This window comes from Ailuropoda melanoleuca, chromosome 1 (assembly GCF_002007445.2).
Source record: "Ailuropoda melanoleuca isolate Jingjing chromosome 1, ASM200744v2, whole genome shotgun sequence".
NCBI lineage: Eukaryota > Metazoa > Chordata > Mammalia > Carnivora > Ursidae > Ailuropoda > Ailuropoda melanoleuca.
Window position 1 is genome coordinate 210,745,927 of NC_048218.1, and position 16,857 is coordinate 210,762,783.

At 43.8% G+C, this 16,857-nt stretch overlaps 2 protein-coding genes across 9 annotated transcripts in view; one reads left to right on the forward strand and one right to left on the reverse strand.

The window, feature by feature from the left end:
• RNF32 (ring finger protein 32) overlaps positions 1-12,886 on the forward strand; it is a 42,337-nt gene extending 29,451 nt beyond the window's left edge. For 2 of the 3 annotated variants that reach the window (XM_034640051.1, XM_034640061.1), the window contains exons 8-9: positions 10,074-10,241; positions 10,933-11,230. In XM_034640051.1, the coding sequence (XP_034495942.1) occupies positions 10,074-10,241; positions 10,933-11,184 (420 nt within the window). In that variant the 3' untranslated portion in view covers positions 11,185-11,230. Of the gene's footprint in view, positions 1-10,073; positions 10,242-10,932; positions 11,231-12,847 lie in introns of those variants that run through there. The other variant, XM_034640065.1, reaches the window with a different exon arrangement.
• Positions 12,887-12,980: 94 nt separating this feature from the next.
• Positions 12,981-16,857, reverse strand: part of LMBR1 (limb development membrane protein 1) — a 178,047-nt gene continuing 174,170 nt past the window's right edge. For 5 of the 6 annotated variants that reach the window (XM_034639997.1, XM_034639971.1, XM_034640035.1 and 2 more), the window contains one exon: positions 12,981-14,201. In XM_034639997.1, the coding sequence (XP_034495888.1) occupies positions 14,041-14,201 (161 nt within the window). In that variant the 3' untranslated portion in view covers positions 12,981-14,040. The remainder of the gene's footprint in view (positions 14,202-16,857) is intronic. The other variant, XR_004619410.1, reaches the window with a different exon arrangement.

Below are 16,857 nucleotides of genomic sequence, written 5' to 3' on the forward strand. Positions count from 1 at the left end.
TGTAAATTCCAGGCTTTTCATTTTGCTTTTGAGGGTGGTCATAAGTCAACACATTAGTAAGCAATTTGCTGACATCCAGACGGATCACTTAGAGAGGCCTCCCGGGCAGACAAAGTTCACCTGGGTACTTTTGTTAGTATATTTTTTTTAATGCTTAGCCAGTATGTTACTTGTAAATGACCAGTAATTGCTTTACATGTCAATAACCTAAACTCTTACTTATCAAATATCTGAAATATGAGACTTTAAAGGAAAAATATATGAAGACATTCATTCTTTTTAAAACTGAATATTTTACACACTTAGTTTCTGTAAAATTAAAAATATTAACCATTGGCTTAAAAACTAGAACTCAACTATCTTTTTTTATCTTTTTTTTTTTTTTTTTTTTTTTTTTTTTGCCAGTTCTTGTCCTTTCAATTACTAAGGGCATCTGACCCAAATAACAGTAAGGAAATAAAGCAAGAAGGAGCTGAATACATTAGAACTTGAGATTTAAGGAATAGTTAATAATAGCTACACTGAGGACATAGCTTTGAATTGGCCACAATAGGTGATCGATAAGTATATGTCGATCTAACTTTATAGATATCACCCTTACTAACTTCTGAATATGTGAAGCTACAAGAATAAGGTCACGCCAGTTCACTTTTAGAAATCTGCTGTAAATATATACTGAAGGATTTTCAGTATTTAACAAGCTAATGTCAATGTTATGATTAAAAGCTAAACACCAATGCTTTGGTGAATCTTGATAGTTGGAAATAACTTCAAAATCTTTCCTCATAGGCATTGTTCTTTTTTTTTAATCCCAAAAAGGATATTGTACTGCACTCCTTTAGAATATGTACATTGGGGCATATATGTGTCCTCATTTCTAATCTACCGCAAACTTAAAATCAAGATTTTTTTTAATGAACGCTAAGGGCCTTAGCATGAATCAGGTGCTTCTCTGAATCTAAGGAACTCATTCGAGGAGATAAGAAATACACACAGGAAAAAGATAACAGCATCCAGCCAATGCTAAGTGCCCGGGGAAGGGGCCACAAGTGCTCTGTGAGAGCTGAGAGAGCGAGCTCATCTGAGAGAAGCCCACGCACACTGGGCATACATGCAGTCTTCAGAAGCCACTGATGCAGGGAAGTCACGGAAACCGGAAAACAGGACAGTTATTCATGGGACTTTGTAAGTGACTGGCCAGCTGGGAAATTCCTACAGGAAAGTAATGAGAGGAAAGGTTGGTGCAAGGCTGCAAGGGATCTCAGCCTCCAGACAGGCCCAAGATGAGGAGTTTGGGATCAAAGGAGAGGTGTTGAGGCCAGTGCTCCAAGAAGGCAACATAGGCATCAGAAGAGGGCTGGAGATAGCCCGGCTCCTCCTACCTGCTGCCTGTTGCAGCTGTCAGAGCCCCCCCAACTCCACCCTGAGCCACCCCCAACTCTGAGCCCTCCACTCAGCCCTCTTTGTTCCCACCCAGCCTTCCTGCAAGCTAGGGGGCCCCCTTGTTGAAGGTCACCTGGGTCCCCGTCTTGCACAGTGCAGTGCAACCACAGCTCAGCCATTCCCACACTGTTGTATCAATCCCGTTAATCATTCACCGCGCACTGAATGGTAAAGTTATTTAGCTTAGATTGAATAAACTATGTTTTAATAGTCATTAACCACCATTACATATAAAAGGAATTATTACTTTTCTCATTTATGAAATGCTTTTAAGTGCAACCAAGAAAGAAAGTATGATTTTTTAACAAATGTGAAAATGATATTATGTTTGTTAGGCAGAATAGATAGGAAAATATAAATTAAACTGTTCCAAGCCCCTTCCAGTGACTGATGCCTGCAGTTCTGCACTTGGTAAAACTTGTCCAGCTCTCTCCCTTCCCCCCCAAAATCCCTAGGGCCGCCTCCTTGGTAGGGGGTCGGGGGGGGACAACAAACAACATGTGTTGTTAAGAATGTAAATTTCAGAAAGTAGTGAGAGTCATAAAAGTAGGAGAGATGCAGAGGACAGGGAGCAAAGTATAGAGCAAGGGGTTCTAGGGCAGGGAGGACTGCTGAGATGGGGGGCGGTGCCGACAGCAAACCAGAGGGACTTCACAGACAGGGTGAGTGGCTCCAGAGGCCTGCACTGGGGGAGGTTCCCAAGTAGGGAGCGCAGGTGCAGGGTGGCCAGTAGCTGCTTGCACACTTGTTGAGGTGAGAAAGCAGGAGCTCCACCTGGGCACTCAGCAAAGGGCGGGCCTGAGAAAGAATCCGGGACACAGGAACACTGCCCAGTAAACACTCAGGCCCTTGTTCAAAACCAAAACTTTCTTCTCTGGCCATTCTCAGTCAGCCTGTCCCTCTTTCTCTCTCTCACTCTCTCTCTCTCTCTCTCTCAGTCAGTCCTGGTGGTTTTTATCTGCTATTTAATGTTGTTCCAAGCAAAGAAAAAGTTTTAAATTATTAGCATAAATTTTATGCTGTACAACAGTGCCAATTTTAAGAGCATCTAATTCACATGTGGAATCTCCAACATTACACAGTTTGCATCTCCTAGTACCTCATACATGTGTGTTTAACTCTTACGCAAAGAGAGAAAATGCTAAACAAAACTGAGTCTGAGCCCTCGGCTCACAGCAAGGAAGGGACTCTGGGTCTCCCCGTGCCTCCCTTTCCTTCTGTGCGGTCATCTCCCGTAGAAGTGCACACTGAGGAGAGGACATGAGGGCTCCATCCGGGAGCCAGAATTTAGGAGGCAAAGGGGGCATGGGGACAGAGGTGGCAGCTTGAGGCAGAAAGGCTACGAATTTTTCATACGGGAAGGAGATACACAGACTTAAAAAGCCCAAAGAACCTCAATATGATTTAAAAAGAAGAAGGCATGTCTAGTGAAGCTGCAGATTTGCTGGAAGTAACAGCAGAAGCCAGAGGATGGAGCAGGACATATCAGCCGGCCTGGAATTCTCCACGTACCAAATGAAAATTCCAGTCGGGAACAGAGGCAAGGGGTGCATGCCTGGCTCAGTCAGAAGAGCACACCAGTCCTGATTCAGGGTCGTGAGTTCAAGGCCCACGCTGGGCATAGAGACTACCAGGAGGGAAAAAAAAAAAAAACAGAGGCAAAAGAAAGACAATTTCAGAGAAAAATGGGGAGAGTGTCACTAAAATGTCTTCACTAAGGGAAATTCTGAAAGATGCCTTTCATGAAGAAAGAAAATGATCCCAGATTCGCAGACTCAAGAAGGGGTGAAGTGCAAAGACAGTGGTGAAGATGTGGATAAACTGCATCGGCACGGACTCTGTAAAGTGACTACTAGTGTCCTCCAGGATTAGAGGAGAGGAAGAGAGAGTCTGAGAACACGACAGGGACATACCTCAGGAGAATATCCAGGCCAAGTGCTCCAAGATCCTTGCTTATGTGAGAGGAAGAAAATTCTGATTGACTTTCGACATTAATGATTTCAATATGCATTTCTGAGGCAACCACTAAAAGAACTGAAATGGAGTTTTAACCTTCAAATTAGTAGAGAGAAAACTAGAGATAGAAATTTCCACTGAAGAAAAGAGCAGAGATCAAAACAAAGCGACGGCGGGACAACTAGAAACACAGAACAGGATCACACTGAGTTATCTCCAGACTGAACGTGCCAGTGAGAACAAGCCCAGCCACAGGTCACTCGGAAGAGACTCTTATGCATGAAAAGAAGAATGAAGTGTGTATGACACATGCATAGATACACACACACGCACACACGCAAACACAGAAAAAGACGGGGTGCTGACGTCAGACCAAACAGACGTGAAGCCAGGGCACCAGGGAGAAGGACACACAGAACACCCACCAGCAACTGCAGCACATGTGCTGTTTCAAAATACAAATAGGCCCTTAAAAACACTGACCATAAAAATTCCCATCACACTGTAACGAATTAAAATATGTAGAGCACGGTCTCTGACCACAGTGTACTTAAGCTAGAAATTAAAAATAATTTTTAAATAACTAGAAATATCTCACACATTTGGAAATTCAGAAAGAGTTCTAAATAACCTGTTGGTAAAGAAGACACGATAATGGAAACCAGAGAATATTCTGAACTGAATTAACAGCAAAATACATATCAAAACTCGGGGAATATGACAAAAGCAGTATTTGTTTCTTCTACACTAGGTATCTTTCGCAGAATCAAACATTTGAGTAGAAAATTAGTTTATAATTCTCACATATTATAACATATTCTGAGCATGTAGTTACTGTTTTGTTATATGACACCAATTAGCATTCAGACTGGCACACTGAGCATTAAGGCCCATCCTCATCTGATTTACTGGCTGCACCTGCAAAACTGGCAAGCTGGTGTTTTCCACAGGCACCGAAGTGCCTGCCATAGTCAGTGCAAATCCTAAATCCTCGAGGAATGCAAAGATGGAGTGGGAACCCTTGAAAAACACCGTAGGGTGTAAGAGCCCGAGGTCCAGAACTCCCAGCCCCCATGGGAATCTATAGTAATAAAGGCAACAAGGCGTATGCCAACAGCACTGGTGAAGGCGGGAGGTGGTGTGCCTGGGTAAGGTAACACTTAGGGCTGTCCTCACCAGGGCCACTTGGGAGTCACCAAACACAGCTGTTCAGAGCATATCAGCTGTGTTTCCATCTAAGGTGCTTTATCTCAAGCTGCAAGAACTCATCCACATGTCGGAACAGTCTGGATTCCTGCAGTCATCTGGGCACACACAGATCTATTAACACACACAACATGTGCATTAATATAATATAAACGTGTGTGTGTGTGTGTGTGTGTGTGTGTGTGGCCTCCACATTTACTCTGTTGCTCTCTAAGGGACCTCTGAAAGCTCACAGTGATACCTAACACCTGGAGCTGGGAGGTCACACCCCCGGGAAGGGTGATGAGCTGTGGTAAATAACTTGGACTCTTAAAATCAAGCAGGTGACTTCTGCAACAACAGTTCTCAAACTTGAGTGAGCATCAGAGTCCCCCCGGGAGACAGTTAAAACACAGCTGGCTGCTGCTGCTCAGGTTCTAACCCAGCAGGTCAGGGACACGGCTGGGAATCAGCATTTCTTTTTTTTTTTTTTAAAGATTTTATTTATTTATTCGACAGAGACAGAGACAGCCAGCGAGAGAGGGAACACAAGCAGGGGGAGTGGGAGAGGAAGAAGCAGGCTCATAGCTGAGGAGCCTGATGTGGGACTCGATCCCATAGCACCAGGATCACGCCCTGAGCCGAAGGCAGACGCTTAACTGCTGTGCCACCCAGGCGCCCCGGGAATCAGCATTTCTAACAAGCTCCAAGGGGATGCCGAGGCTGCTGGTCCCAGCACAACAGTTGAAAATGAGCCCCCCCAGGTCAGTCATTCACACTCATGCATATTCTCCAGACAGCACCTCTGTTTTCAGAATATGCCTCATAACCCGAAATCCTTTGTAAGGTCTGGAATAGAAATGTGACCCCTTTTTTTCTGAGGCATAATTTTGAAGAAGAAAAGATCTTACATTCCATTCCATGTATATATGGGAAATTGCTCTCACTTCAAGAAAATTCAGAGAGCACATGGATCATGAAACATGAATCGGAAGGCCATCATACAGATTTACACAGTAGGGAACTCTTCTCTCAATCATTTGTTTCGAGATTATCAAATAGTCGAAGAGACAAAGAACAAAGAAAATTAAAATCAAAGCCCTAGGACACACTGTCAGCTGAAGAACCTAAATTAAGCTACAGCTGCCTGGCAATTACGATTAGGGTCAGCGTGGAATAGAATCTGATTCCTAACAGAAGAGCATCTTCCTCCAGGCCTCTAAATACAGATGTTCCTTGACTTACGATGGAACTAGGTCCTGATAAACCCATCATAAATCAAACATATCATTAAGTCAAAAATGCATCTCGCACACCTAACCTAGCAAACATCACAGCGTAGCCCAGCCCATTGTAAGTGTGCTCAGAGCTCTCACGTTAGCCCACAGTTGGGCGAAGTCATGGAACAGGAAGCCTCTTGGACAATTAAGTGTCAAATATCTCCTGGAACGCACGGAACGTTGTACGGAAAGTGACGGACGGGACAGCTGTGTGGGTACAGACGGTTGTCAGTGTTATCAGCCATCGACCCTTGTGATCGCGTGGCTGCTTGGAGCTCGGCCACCGCCTGGCATCAGGGGGAGGGTCAGACCACATATCACTAGCCCAGGAAGAGATCCATATTCAGAACTTGGAGCATGGTTTCTACTGAGTGTGTAATGTTTTTGTACCATTATAAGGTCAAAAAATTGTGAGTCAAACTACTATAAGCTGGGGGGCATCTCTATGGCTAAAAAACAATTGCAAACAAACCCCCAAAACGTAGATGCCTGGAAGATTCCCACACACACCATTAAAACCCCCCATCATCAGCCATGCGGGTGCCTATCATGTCACAGTGTCACCTTTCCCTGAAACCCAGCATTCATCCTGTACCAGCCGGGGACGAAGGCCAGCAAGGTTCACTCACCACAGCTGCCCTCCCTTCCTGTGCGTCTCCACGTCTTCTTAGGGGAGGAAAAGAAGTGGAAGGGTACACTTCATCCCTGAAGGAACCTTCTGAGGTTTAACCTTGGAGTAGCAGCTCTGGAGCGGACTTACACACTGTATTCTGCCAGGTGGGTCCACATAAAAACAAACAAAAAAACACACACATGAGATGTCCAGTAGACTGGAATACTTGAAAGCTGAAAAGTCCTACACCATCTAGAATCTATGTACTCCATATCACTCATCTAATTGTCTCCGAGATTCTGACAGGCTTCGTTCATGTCACCAAGCCCAACAACATGAGACAGGCGTGCTCAATCAGGACACTTCTAACTGCTGGAGCAAACGACCCCCAAATTTCAATGACTCAAAGTAGGAGCTTTGGTCCCACCGAGTGCAGCACGCCACCCTGTAGAATGCAGGCACCGTCCTTTCCAGTCTTTTGCTGTGCCGTCCCTGGGGCGGCAGAGACCTGTGTGTCCAGCCCGAGACCCCACTTGCATCTGGAAGAGCTATGTCATGTGGCCAGCTAGCACGGAAGGAATGGGAACTGTGGTGTTTCTGGATGAAAGGCCAACTTCTATAGATAGCTCTGTGCTGGAGAAAGACCACCAAGAGAGTAAGAAGGTGACAGACCCCACAGCCCTTGGAATAGATGATTCCATACCTATTTACATCAGTCTTCAGATGTTCCACAAAGGAGCCCCTGGTGCAGCCCTGGTTGAGCGACATCTCCGTGCCTCAGGCCCTATGGTCGCTCTCCGACGACCCGGCTCTGTGTAGTGATGTCTGCGTGAGCCACCAGCCAGAAGCCACGTGTGCCTGCCGAGTCCCTGAAGCGAGGCCAGTACAAATCGAAACAGGCTAGAGACACACAGGAACTCAAAGACTTAATAGGAAAAAAAGAATAAAATATCTCATTCCTAGTTTATTCAATTGACATATTTTGAAATAATAGTATTCTGGATATGTTGGGTTAAGTAAAATATTAATATTAATTTCACCTTAAAAAATTTTTTAAAATGTGACTTCTGTGTTAGGATTACAGATGGGGCTCACGTCACACTTCTTTTGGACAGGGATGATACGGTACTTAAAGGGTTTTTTCCAAGTGTATCACACTATTTTGAGAAAACAAAGAAAAATAGTACAGTCTATCCCCAAAACTTTTTTTTAATTTGATATAGTTGGCACACAATGTTACAGCAGTTTCAGGTGTGTGACATAGTGACTCGACGAGTCCATACAGCATGTTGCGCTCACCACAAGCACGGCTCCAATCGGTCCCCTCACGACACTGTCACAACACCACTGACCGTATTCCCTCTGCTCTGCCTTTCATCCCCTGACTCATGCGTCCACAGCCAGAAGCCTGGGTCTCCCACAGCCTTTCACCCGCTTTGCCCATCTCCCCACCCTTCTTCCCTCGGGCAGACATCAGTCTGTTCTCTGCATTTATGGGTCTGTTTCTGCTTTTTGTTTATTAATTTTTTTAGATTCCACACATGAATAAAATAATATGGTAACTGTCTTTCTCAGTCTGACTTATTTCACTTAGCATAATATTCCCTAGGTCCATTCATGTTGCCTCAAATGGCACAATCTCATCCTTTTTATGGCTGTGTAATATTCCTGTGTGTGTGCACCACATCTTCCTTATCTGTTCATCTATGGATGGACACTTGGGCAGCTTCCATATCTTGGCTATTATAAACATGCTGTAATAAACATAAACAATGCATGTATCTTTTCAAATTAGTTTCATTTTCTTTGGGCACATACCCAATACTGGAACTATTAGATCATATGGTAGTTTTAAGAAATCTCTATACTGTTTTCCACAATGGCTGTCCCAGTCTACATTCCCACCAATAGTGCATGAGGGTTCTTCCCCAAAACTCTTTAATAAAAAGCATTCACTCTGCCCCCACCCAATGCCCTAGCTGTTTCCAGTCTTTTCTCAAAAGATTTCCTCAACTGTGATTGCCTTTTCTCTGATAATCCAGATCTTTACAACCTAACTGAAAACCATGAAATCATTCTGCCTTCCAAGCCCATCAAAGGAGATTGACTTCTGGACTCTTGAAGCACTTTGTAATCACAAAATCACTTTTCTATCTAGGCATTGCTCCTAACGTGTTTGTTCTGGGGACCTCATGCAGGACTTATGGCAAGATGGGCAAACCATCTAAAACCCGTAGAACTGTAACCAAGACACTAAGAAAAGAATAACTGTCTTAATAAAACCCCTACTGAAGATTCAGACACGTTAAATTTCTAATAAACCAGTAACTGTAGGACTTTTCCCTTTTTGAAAAGAAGTGATGGTATCTTTGGAGAAACCAGGAAGAATCACACAGTAAATATTTCCAAATCAGAGCACGGACCAAACAGAATCTGGGGAGGAAAAGAGTGTGAAGGATATCATGTTAAGCTACTTTGCAACTGTGACTTCTACGTGATGTAGGCATGTTCCATTTTGCTAATCAGATCTGAGTGAATTCTCACTGCAAATCCATGCACGGTAGCAGGAGAGTCTGTAGTGATTTTGCCTCACCTGGCAGTTCCAGCGTGTCATCCGGAGGTGACAGCGCACCATCCCACAACCAGCTAAATCATTTGCCTGAGATCACTGTGTTTTTCTAAGTACTTTTGTATCAAAAATGTAGCACTTCATTAAAAAAAAGTAGTACTTTATGAAAAGAACTGAGCGGGGGGGGGGGTCCATTAGAGAACTCTATTTAAGGACAGTACTTTCAAAGCAAACGCTTTAAAAGTTCGAGATAAAATGTAATATGCTGCCTCCATTATGGTAGACTGACTAGGGAAACAATTTTAAAGTAAGTCCTAAAGATCTGTTCTGTAGCAGGGGACCATACAACTGTCCATAAATTGATTACCTCCCATAAAGGGATTTTTAAGGTCCTTAGGCAATGGGAGTTTTCAAATTATGATTTTAGGGCTTGGTGAGAAAAGCAGAATGAATAGCTAGTTTAAAAGAAGGGGATAATCTTTCTCTTAGACTTCCTTTTTTTTTTTATGGTCACACTAAAATGATCATTCATAATCTGCAACTACAGTGGAAAGGCAGCTGACAAGCAAAGGGACGGGAAGAGCACTGGTTCCAACAGCCAGGCAAGAGCTTGAGGGCACTGTGGCCACACGCGGTGAGAGCCCTGCTCACAGATGAGAACACATGCGACCACAGCAGGGTGATAATGGGACTAATTTTGCGCAGTTCTGATTCCTTTCTCCTCTCCACTTCCTCTTCCATTTTATTAGCTCTCAACTTTTAATTACAATGTATTCCTTGTTAACCACCACCGAGACTTACAACCAGGTAGACCTTTTTGAATCTCTTTGCATCAACTATCTGGACATGGCTTTCTTAGGTAAATATCCATAAGTCTGTTTCCCCAAAAAGTCTTATTCAAAGCTAGAGACCTGAGGAAAGTTAGTAAAAGAGGTGGTCAGGACTCAAGAAGGCGCTTCCCTTGCGCCTACAGGGAGACCCCCCGCCCCCGGTTGTGCTAGCGCACTGCCTCCCCCGTGCTTTCCAGTTCACAGAGATCAGCCACCGCATACTGTGCTCCTACAGCACCGACATAGAGGACCTCTTCCAGGAAATCGACCACTGCCTGGCCATAAACCGAAGTGTTCTTCAGCAGCTGGAGGACCGGTGTGGCCATGAGCTCACAGAAGAAGACTGGGAGAGGATCCAGACCCAGGTAGGCATGGGTCACTCACTGGAAGCAGCAGAGCCCCAGGAGTCTGGGTACATTAGAGGGGAGACTTGGGGACCCTACGGTGCTGCACTTTCTGCCCTGGCTGTGCCTATACCCTGAACCTTTGTCATCCAGTCTGGGGTGAGGTCAAGGCCCTTCCTGTTGGAAACTCTGCTTTGATGACACCTTTTGTGATTAATGAAAACACAAAATGGAAAAGACCGCCCCACATGTTAGCTTCCTGGTTTCCCTTCAAGCCCTAGACTGTCCTCTTGTGTCTGTAGTAGCCCCGGGAAAAAGAGAGACTCAGAATTCAACAGAGGAAAAACTTACTTAGAAAATCATTAAAATATGAAAATGTATAAAGAAGTTTAGCAGCTATATAGGGTCAAGGATTTTGAAAGACCACTCTATTGCTCAACTAAAAGGAAATCTATACCATTAATGTTCAGCATTTTATAAAGTATTTTTGTTTGTTTTAAAACTGCTTATCACAAGCGGTTGCTATCCCTTTCCATTTTCCACGAGACTAACAGTGCATGTATAATTAGTGTTACTGTAACACAGGATGAAACTTCATTTCTAGAAGATCCATGTCTCTTGGTATATACAGTTCTCACTTAAATTTAGGAAGCTTCCCATTATGACACAGCTACTACCTGCAAGACAGATCACGTTCTCTCCTGTGTTGCAGGCTCTGCACCGGGAGACCTATGAGTGTCCCATCTGCCTCACCCCACTCCCAGCCAGCAGCGACGGTCACCAGGACCTATCAGGGACACACTGCGGCCAGCCTTCCCGGGAGACAGTCCTCCTGTCCTGCTCACATGTGTTCCACCACACGTGCCTCCTTGCTCTAGAGGAGTTCTCCTTGGGGGACAGTTCTCCTTTCCATGCTTGTCCCCTCTGCCGCTCTTGCTATCAAAAGAAAATTCTTGAATGTTGAATTCAGTCAGGAAAAACTGTATCATTCCTGGGCAGCAATGGGGTGGCGGGGGGTTACCTCAATTTCGTACAAATTGTATGAGTTTGGGGTTAAGTGCTACAGTGTAATCTGCTCTCCAATGAAATATACTCTTAGTCGTCATACATAGGAACCCTAAATATATTTTAGAAGTTGACAACCTATCCTTTTTTTAGTCTTTAGTTTATAAAAATTTCAAATTGATGAGTTTAATCAGCTGAAGTAAGTAAGGAATGGATAAAAACCTGAGCTTCGGAGGTTCTATGATTTAGTGACTTGCTACGTGCTTCCAGTTCATCAGCTGGGATTGCTCCGAACAGCAGGATCACTCCCTTTCTTTCACGGTCATCTGATTAACTGGCCTATTTCCATGCAGTTCTGATTGGCAGCAGGTGGACCTGCCAGGCCGTCCTGGCAGGCTGTTCCCAGGCTCACCTGTGTACACGGTTACTTATGTATAGCTAGTGTCTGACCAACAAGCTGGAAACCTAAAAACACTCTTCAAATTGTCTTAGGCCCCCTGCCATTCCTAATACTTGCTTTGTAGTAATCGATTTATGTCTGTGTGATAAATTATTATTATACTTCACTTCAGATATGTAAAGCCAAGGTATAAAAACAAAATAGTCAGTGGTATTCAACATCAGAAGATAGTAAATCACATTTTAATAACTTAGAGCCATACTATTTTCGTTTGTACATGAAGAAGAAATCCATGAAACCGCTTTGATCAGAAGCATCTGACTCTGATTTGTTCTTCCTGGGAGCTTGACTGTTTACGAAAACAAAAGTACAGTTGTACAGGTCGGGAACCTGGCTGCCGTAGCAGATAAGGCCCCACATTTCTGTGGCTTACAGAGAAGCCACTGGCAATGGGCTGAGGGCTAAGGGGCTGGGCAGTTGCTCTAAGTGGCCCCTGGCTCCCCGGCTCCTCTGCCCTGAGTCGGCGGATGTTCTCATTGCTGGGGAAGAGCAGGCAGATGTTTTTGGCCCACGCTTGGGCAGATGGGCACACAGCACCGCAGCCACAGCTAACTACAGGTCAGAGACAGTGAGTGAGAACCCAGGAGGTAAAAGACGCAGGTCACCAAGCCCAGGTACGTACATGTCAAGGGTGTAGGACAATCCTGATACCTTATGGAAAGAAAAAAATATGTGTTCCTATTTTTTAATCTCCTCCTATTTATTTACTTATTTTTTTATTATGCTATGTTTAATCTCCTTTTAAAATGCTAGTCTGGTATGTTTTATTTATAAATAGCTGTGTACATACATATCACTTATGAATAAATACACATATATTGGGCTGTGCTCAAACATTTTTTAAATGATGAAGTATACCATTGCAAAATTTGAACATGAAAAATTTGTCCAATATTTGTTACAGTTGTCCCCCCTCATCCATAGATGTGTTCCAAGACCTCCAGTGGATGCAGGAAACTGCATATGGGGACCAAACCCTATTTTTCTACTATATTTTCTCCTATACATATATACTTATGATAAAGTTTAATTTATAAATAAGGCTGTACTAAGAAATTAATGATAATAAATAGAACAACGTACTCTAATAAAAGTCATGTGAACATGGCCTCTCTCTCCAAACATCTCATTGTGCTGTACTCACCTTCTGCTGCTGATGAAGTTGTAAGAGAAAATGCCTACATGACAAGATGAGGTGAGGTGAATGATGTCGGCCTGTGAGGCAGCGTCAAGTTATTACTGCTTCTTCTGATGACCTGTCAGGACGACGATCTGCTCCAGAACCACGGAAAGCGGGACTATGGATGGGGGTAGGTGGAAGGGTGGGGGACAGATGTAACTCAGAGAGTGCTCTGAACAGGGAGTAAGCACTTCTGTCCTGAGAGAGCAGAGGGAAGCTGTTCACAGACCTCAGGCGTCCATTCAGAAGGCCAATGAAGCAGACGTCTCTCTCTCCATGCCCTGACAGGAGAGCAGAGCCATGTGACCAAAGCCTGGGTAGTCTGATTCCACTGCCCCAATCTTGGACCCTGGAGGGAGAGTCCAAGGTTGCATGGGTCACTCGGTGACAGGAGTGAGGGCCGTGTGTGGCCACATCCCAACACTTGTCCCTGGGCATGATGACCTGGGTCTTGCTGCCCAGACTCCCTGCATTCCTGCCTTCCTTCTGAACCCATTTCTCAAGCTTTCCCACTGGTACCTGCGCTGCTACATATCCTTCCAGTAAACTTTTTTCCTGCTTAAGTGGGCAGAATCCATTTCTGCTCTGTGCAACCAAGTACTTTACTTGACATAGGAATTAGTGAGTTGTAGGCAACAGACACTCAGGAAAATCGGTGGGGATGGCATCTGAAATTGGTCCTCACTGGGGATGAGGGCAGTGAAAATCTCATGAGTGCTCAGGGATGAGTCTCAGGCAGCTGTGACAATCAATGTCAGATCGGGTCATTTTCTTATTGAAAAGCCTTCTGGAATGACAGTCCATAAAAGGTTTGGGGAGACCCAAGTCTCGACCACAGAACAATAAACAAGGGCTTCAGTGGGGTAGCTGCTCCTCTGGACAGGTGGACGATGATGACACGTTTTCAGGTCAAGTCACAAAAACCATGCAGACTTCCATACGATTATAGCATAGCCTCAGGTCTCTTGTATAAAAACTGGGTCACTGACTAAGAAAAAGTTGGGGCCCCAAGAAGTGGGGCATCAGTACAGGATGTGGGAAAGGAAAATTCTGTGATGCTATTTAAATCCATCATCGTAATCATGTTTACCTTGCCCAGTGGTTGGGTACTTGGTTTATTAACATTCTTATTATAAATTCCAGTTTTGTGTCACGGATTCAGGGAATAGGATGTATCAGTCCTGTTGCTGTAATAGTGCTTGCAACAACAAGCACTTATTTCCTGTTTGTTGGATGGGGGTTGGCTGGTCTGCACTGGGCTCAGCTGGGCTCGGCTCCAAAACGTGAGTTAGATCCAGACATGTTCCCTGAGCTTTGTGAATTTGGTTTCTGGCACCTGCAACCAAAGAGTTCTAATGAATACAAGAAAGCACAAACTCAGGTAGAACCAAAGAAGAGAAAGCAACAAGAGTGGGGACAAAGAGGGGAAGGAAAGAGGCTGAGCAACACGTCACAAACACCGCGTGTACTTGCTTTGGAAGCACTGCACATTTGGTTCTGAGCTTCCTAGTAGTTAACCCAAAAGGGACACTCATGTCTGTTACACAACTCGTCGTGTCCACAAGTTAAAATAAGGCAAGTGTTCAGAAAAGAATGACTACTCTTTTCTTTCTTTTTGAGAAGTGTCTCCTCTCTTCTGTTCTTTGAACTGGTCATTGGAGCGGCCATGGAGGAGCATCCCACAGATCTCATTTCAAGAGAATCGAATGTGAGGAGTTAGTGAGCTGACATCTTCCTGCCACTGCCCCTTCAGGTCTGCCTGAGTGCTCGCACCAAGGCCATATGCTTCCAGGCCACCCCGTAGCACCAAGGGGGTCCAGACCCTGCTACAGGGGAGCACGCCATTCACATGGATACATATTCCCACCTCGTGGACAACCATTGCTCATCCTCAGACATGACTTTCACCATAAAGACAAAATTATATGACACAATAAAATGGTGTTCACTTTGGTGTCCCTTCAGATATGTAGTGGTGAGTTTCATGGGACAGATTTTGTAAAATGTTCCTCAGTATGACGGCCACTCCATGATCAATGACACCAGTGTCAGAGCAGCTCGCTCTGGTGCAGTCTACTGGGAATGCTCTCTGTGCTGGGTCCGGCTTGCTTGTCCAGAACATCTGTAAGGGTGTACAGACTGTGTACTTCACGTAATTCTGATGCGAAATCACGTCCAGTGCTACTTTGATAAATACTGGTTAAGAATAAGTTTCAAAGTTACTCCCTAGTAAGTACCAGGGCTGTTTGCTTCTTTCATACAAGCCAATTTGCATATAAATTGAAATACCTTAATAGACAACAGCATGTTAAATATAGTTAACTACTTCCTGGAAAAGCTGAAAGCCCATGAAGGGTACCTGCTGACAGAGCTGTCCTGACTGTTCTCTGAGGTGAGCCACTAGCAGCACCAAAACTTCCATTTAAAATAAATAACACAGCATAGGGAATACAGTCAATGATGTGATGGCGACAGATGGTAGTTGATGTTGTGCACCTGAAACTAATGTAACATTGTGTGTCAACTATACTCAAAAAAATGTTTTTAACAAAAATACAAACGAATAAATAGGTGGATCTGATCTCCTATTCTAGCAAACTAGGCAAACTCAAATGCCTTCTGCAGCCAAGCAGGTAACAGATTAGTGAAGAAAGCAGTTTTTTTTTTAAAAGATTTTATTTATTTATTTGACAGAGATAGAGACAGCCAGCGAGAGAGGGAACACAAGCAGGGGGAGTGGGAGAGGAAGAAGCAGGCTCATAGCGGAGGAGCCTGATGTGGGGCTCGATCCCATAACGCCGGGATCACGCCCTGAGCCGAAGGCAGACGCTTAACCGCTGTGCCACCCAGGCGCCCCGAAAGCAGTTATTATTGCCATGATTCCAAAATGTGGACCTTAATGTTGCCAGATTTTCTAATACTTCAAAAGAATATCTCTCAATCAAAAGATGCTTAATCTTTTGACACTGACAGCAATATGGTATTGGCATAAAAATAGATCAGTGAAACAGACAGCCAAGAAACAAACCTATCCATATACGGGCAATTAATTAATACAAAGGAGCCAAGAATATGCAACAGGGAAGGAACATTCTCTTCAACAAATGCTGCTGGGAAACTGGAAAGCCACATGCAGAAGAATGATACTGGACCACTATCTTACCATACACACAAATCAACTCAAAATGGTTTAAAGACTTGAACCTAAGACCTGAAACCCATAAAATTCCTAGAAGAATACACAGGTGGTAAGCTCTTTGACATTAGGCTTGGTGATGACTTTTTGGATTTGACACCAACAGCAAAGGGAACAAAAACAAAAATAAGCAGGACTGCATCAAACAAAAGAGCTTCTGCACAGCAAAAACAAAAACAAAAAACAACCCCCCCCAAAAAACAAACAAAATACCCCACAATCAACAAAATGAAAAGGCAACCTACTGAATGGGAGAAAATGTTTGCAAATCATATACCTGCTTCAGGGTTAATATCCAAATATATAAAGAACTCATACAACCTAATAGCAAAATAAATCATCCAACTGAAAAATGGGCAAATCTGAATAGACATCTTCCCAAAGACATACAGATGGCCAAAAGGCACATGAAAAGATGCACTGTTGGTAGGAATGCAAACTGGTACAGCCATTGTGAAAAACAGTACGGAGGTTCCTCAAAAAAGTAAAACTAGAACTACTGTATGATTTAGCAATTCCACTTCTGTGTATTTATCCAAAGAAAATGAAAACACTTAATTCAAAAAGATATTAGCACCCCTGTGTTCACTGGAGCATTATTCACAATAGCCAAGATACGGAAATAACCCAAGCATCCATCGACAGATGAATGAATAAAAAAATACGTGGTTCACATATATACTGGAATATTACGCAGCTATATAAAAGGGAAATCCTGCCATTTGGGACATGGATGGACCTCAAAGGCATCCTGCTAAATGAAGTAAGTCAGAGAAAGACAAATACCATATGATCT